This window comes from Cynara cardunculus, unplaced genomic scaffold (assembly GCF_001531365.2).
Source record: "Cynara cardunculus var. scolymus isolate 2C unplaced genomic scaffold, CcrdV1 Un_Scaffold_3136, whole genome shotgun sequence".
Classification (NCBI taxonomy): domain Eukaryota; kingdom Viridiplantae; phylum Streptophyta; class Magnoliopsida; order Asterales; family Asteraceae; genus Cynara; species Cynara cardunculus.
Window position 1 is genome coordinate 64,860 of NW_020201359.1, and position 5,302 is coordinate 70,161.

Below are 5,302 nucleotides of genomic sequence, written 5' to 3' on the forward strand. Positions count from 1 at the left end.
AGTTAAAGTACGTTATTTTTCATGCAATTTGCCCTATTATATAATAGTTGCATCTAATTTAAATTCTATTCTTTGGTTTCAAACAAATGACATAGGATTAGGATCGTGTGAGAAGAAGAGTTAAGGTGAAAAAAGTAATAACGGATCTAAAGTCTGGACTCTTGATTACCTTTAATCTCAAACAAACCCATGAATCACGTTTGATATGTGGATTGATCTGATGCATATCATCCTAATTAATTTGCATCCAAGAGTGGAGATCACTTCTTACGTTTTTCATATTTAACTCTCATGTTCATCAAAACTCAACCTTAATACAAATAAATAAAATTCCGGATTAATTTATTTATTTACTTATTGTGTTCTATTTGGGTAGAAAATAKCTATTTTTTATTTCAAATAAAATGAATTTATTAGTATATAAGAAAGTGGGGTTTCACTTTGGTCCTTGACCTGTTATGTGTTTTTTTATTTATGCTCACTTTTTTTTAATAAGTTAATGGAGATTTCTTATAAAAAAACATACTTTCCATTTTCTGAGTTTCTTACACAGATGTGAAATTATGTGAGATTAGGTTGTTTTTTGAGACACGTGAGACAATTTTTTTACACTTAAAACTTCACAGCAAAACATTATGTAGGTAACTTTCACAGTATTTTTTCTGTGAAAGTTCGGATTTTTTTTACATTCACAACATTTTGTTGTGAATTTTTAAGTTGAAAAATGTTGACTCACGTGTCTTATGAAAACGGACTTGTCTCATGTGAATCCAATCTTTCTTGCACATACATTTTGTATTCCTTTTTATAACGTATTTGGTATGACTATGTATAGAAAAATTTGTGATTTCGTTGCAGTGAGGGAATAGATGTCCAGGAACCGAAAAGATGAAGATATTCACCATAACCGAAAATATATCTTTTTACCCCTTTTCTTGATCTTTCTTTTTTGTCCTTACCTTTCGTCAAAATAAGAAGGTCGATCAAAGGCTTCTAAATACCATTAGAAGAAATCATCAAAAACACTGAATATATACAAAAAAGTGTTTGTGCAAATTCAAATCCAAACATTATAAACATATATTACAAATCCATCTAAATTCATTCATAAAAAATAAAAATACAAAACCTAGGTATTCTAAATCAAAACCCTACATTCTCAAGATTTTAAGTTTCGCCGCACTTAACCGGTCCGAAACCTCAAATCTAACGATATCCTAAATCCAGATGACCCATCGTTGCAATGAGGCTCGATCCAAGATGGAAAACTGAAACAAACAGAATGGTTTAACCGTTGAATGATTTAATCGTTCATCGTCAACTGTAAAGGGGGAGACGGCATAGAGAATAAGTCGGCGACTCCTAGATTTTTCTAGTGATGATTTTATTTCAAACGGTGATGTTTTCTTATTTCCTTTTGGGCATTTTTTTAGGACGATGTATGGAGTTAGTGGCCGTTGTTGATGATAGTGGATAAGAAAAGGTCAAGTAAAACTAAAAATAAAAGCTCAAATGAAGTTTTTGGTCAATTGATTAAGTAACATTTTCTTTCTTTAAAATACTACAAATAAAATCTAATGTTGACATGAAAATTGACCAATTAATGGCTTATTAATTAAGGACAAAGTTTGGTGATATATGTGGTGTGCATTTTGTGTTRGCCTTCTTTACTTGGTCAATAACTTGAAGTGTACGTGTAATATTCAAACATTTTACCATCTCAATATACACTTAATCTCAAAGAATTATCAAAACAAGAAGAACCAATATTTATCTATCGGGAATATAAGTCATTCATAGAGACATCATGTTCTGTAGAGCGTTGTGAACCTGTACTTGAAGTGTACTCTTCGAAGAGGGGTTTTTCTGTCTTCGTGCTCGTATGGATGAAAAAAGCAGGCTCTGAAGGGACGGCGAGCGTTAGAGAGAAACTACCAAGCATGAGAATTACTGAAGCCATAGTTGGTCTATCAGTAACGTCTTCTTGAACACATAATAGACCAATGTGGATGCATCTAATCATATCACGTACGGAATTTGAACCATCTTTTAGTGTAGGATCAATCAAACTTGAAATCGTTCCATCTCTCCAACTTTTCCATGCCTAAAGATGAACAAATTGCAACAAATAAATAAACCAAAAAATTATATACTTTTTTGAAGAAATAAAAACATATTAGAAGCTATATGTCAACACTTACATGGCTAAGAAGATCCTCCACCATCGTCCCATTTTGGAAACTATGGTTCTTACAACCGGTTACTATTTCRAGTACTAATACACCGAAACTATAAACATCTGATTTAACTGAAAATTGTCCATGCATTGCATACTCTGGTGCCATGTATCCACTAGTACGACAAAAGTGCATGTTAGTTAGTACATGGAYGAAGGTTAACCGTTAGTATTTTCACTACCACATTACTTTTTGTGATGGTGAAAATGTTAGACACCGAATATGATGTTAATTCATATAATAATCTTTTAACAACGAATTTTGCAACTAACGATAATGAAACAACATTGAACGACATATTTTTATAGTAAGACTTACTAGGTTCCGACGATTCGACTAGTGTTGACTTGTGTTTCATCAAGYGTGACCAACCTTGCCATACCAAAATCCGCAATTTTAGCAATCATATTGACATCCAATAAAACGTTACTAGCTTTCATATCCCGATGAATAATCTTTAGCCGTGAATCCTCATGTAGATATAGAAGTCCCTTTGCAACACCATGTATTATTTTGTATCGTATTTCCCAATCTAGACTTGCACGTTTCACTGGATCTAGATATTTTGAAAATCAAGAATGAATATATCATCAAAAGAATGCAWTTCTRTMAATTAAAAGCAATMTGTCGAAAAATATAAGCTCAATAAAGTCGACTTACCAAATATAAATTGGTCTAGACTTGCATTTTGTACAWACTCATACATCAAAAGTCGTTCAGACCCTTCTAGGCTAAACCCTAGGAGACGAACCAAATTCCGATGTTGGAGCCTTGCAAGTAACAAAACCTCATTCTTGAATTCTTGTTCACCTTGTCCCGAATTATTCGACARCCTCTTCACTGCTATTTCTTKYCCATTTGGTAACTTACCCTGAGAATTTTGSTTCATTAGAATTATYGGTWTCTAAAAWTAATCTTGAAAATGGTCTTCCATGGCACAATAGTTTATATCYTTGTAGTGTGTTGTTTACCTTATAAACGGAACCAAATCCACCTTGTCCAAGCTTATTGTTCTCTGAAAAGTCATCTGTTGCTGCTCTAATGACAGCAAAGYTATATTGCAACGATTCGGCTGTAGTAATTTCATCGACATCTACGTCTTCGGAAACTAGAATTATCGTCACAAAATATTAAGGAACTGCAAATGCTAAGGTTGTAACATGTAGGAAGTAAGAAAGAAAAAATAACGAAAACCCACCTAGATTCTGCGACAGCCTTCCTTCGATATTCCTTTTTCTTCTCATGAATATGCAAACGAAAGTCGCTACCAGTATCACAAGACTAATGGTTGCAACGACGGCAATGATGATTATAATAGACGKGTTACTACTCTTGTCTGAAAATGTCATTGGAAAAGAAAMCGAACATTAGTGTAATTGTACTAGGACCACAATAGTGGTGTTACTACTCTTCCCTCCTTTCGATGTCCAATTTTCTCAAAAGAAAACTATAGATTAGATTTTCAAAGYTCATTATTTCGTCAAAAAKTAAACAAATTCTTGTCGCATAGTKTTCATTCTATATATACGGGATGTTGGCCAAACGTATATATACCTGATGGTGGCGGCAGTGGTGGAGACAACTCCGTTGGCGGTGGTGGTGACGCTGGTGGTGGCGATGGTGGTGGTGCAAGAGCCAGTGTAGCATTAAAAAAYCGGTAATCTTCATACCTGAGATCGCAGCTAGGATATACAACTCYTCCTCCACGTTTTCCATMACAACAATTTGGGATTTGTTGCATTGCACTATTCAAGCAATTTTCACATTGACCCTYAGATAAATCGGGTGTGCACTGCATGACCCCATAGATGGTTGTCAACCAAGGGCCATTTGTGCTGGTCCCGGAAGCATATTTACGACTAGACCCACCACTCGAAGCATTATTTCTTAGTTGGTTCAACAGCTGGTTGAGCGCTTGATTAARYYGATCCACGTCCGACACGTTGTTAACGTTCCAGWAGAGAAGCCCAYYATTAGTGTCTGGATTTCCCAAAATGGTTTCATTAGAGTACCTCACCATACAATTWCCATYCGACCATWGATCCRTTGCAMCCTTTTGGTTAGGACAACTCTCTCTTAGTCTTCTTCTAGWGTCATTTATGCACCGACGACAATCATCTGGCTCAACGTCACCTCTACATAACGCCATCACGTTCGCTTTATTGGGRTTTTCACCAACAGACCGRTTATAGAAGCCGTATGTGATACTGGTATCAGAGGTGAGGGACGACAAAGCATTGTCAAGATTTCTTTGGTACGCACTGTTTGAAGTGAAATTCGCGTTATTGTTGCATTGAGAGACCGAAAGCACGAATAAATTTACGACAATAACAATAAAAAATGAAATCGACACTCGGATTACCATCAACATGGTCTCAACAAAATGGAAAACTATGGATGTTGTTCTTGTTATGTTTCTTGAAATGGCAAATGCAAATATTATGGGTGGTTTTATTATTATTTCTGAATAAAGATGTTGATGGAGAAAGGAGTTGTTTAGGTCAACGGAGTTGTTTAGGTCAACGTTTACTTGGTCAATGTTTGAATTTTAATACAAAGTTGTTGATTTTTCCTAGAAAAGTCTAATAATTAGTATAATATTTTTCCAGGTAATATTTTGATAAAAAATCATTTTTTGAGGCTAACAGGGTTTGGAATCGAAAATTAGTCTTTAACTGGTTACCTAAGTATTTAAATGTTTAAAATTTTACATCTTAGATATTGAAATGGAAGTTTTATAAATACGTTATTCAAAATAGAAATCAAATTAAAGTACGTTATTTTTTTTCATACAATTTTCCCTATTATATAATAGTTGCATCTAATTTAAATTCTATTCTTTGGTTTCAAACAAATGGCATAGGATTAGGATCGTGTGAGAAGAAGAGTTAAGGTGAGAAAAGTAAGCAGCCATATCTTGAAGTTGTCTATCATGTTCCTCCTCCCTCTGTCGTTGTCGCTCCTCCGCCGCCCGCCATCGCTCCTCCTCCGTCAAATGTCGCTCCTCCTCCGCCGCCCGCTGTCGCTCCTCCGCCGCCCGCCATCGCTCCTCCTCCGCCAAACGT

At 35.2% G+C, this 5,302-nt stretch overlaps 1 protein-coding gene across 1 annotated transcript; it reads right to left on the reverse strand.

Moving 5' to 3' along the window:
- Positions 1-1,691: 1,691 nt before the first annotated feature.
- Positions 1,692-4,602, reverse strand: LOC112503497 (cysteine-rich receptor-like protein kinase 10). The gene is made up of 7 exons (XM_025107528.1): positions 3,792-4,602; positions 3,436-3,573; positions 3,209-3,336; positions 2,898-3,108; positions 2,556-2,793; positions 2,202-2,352; positions 1,692-2,104 (listed from the first exon to the last, which is right to left on the reverse strand). Exons 1-7 carry the CDS (start codon positions 4,600-4,602, stop codon positions 1,775-1,777), a joined length of 2,007 nt encoding a protein of 668 aa, XP_024963296.1. The 3' UTR covers positions 1,692-1,774.
- Positions 4,603-5,302: the final 700 nt, after the last annotated feature.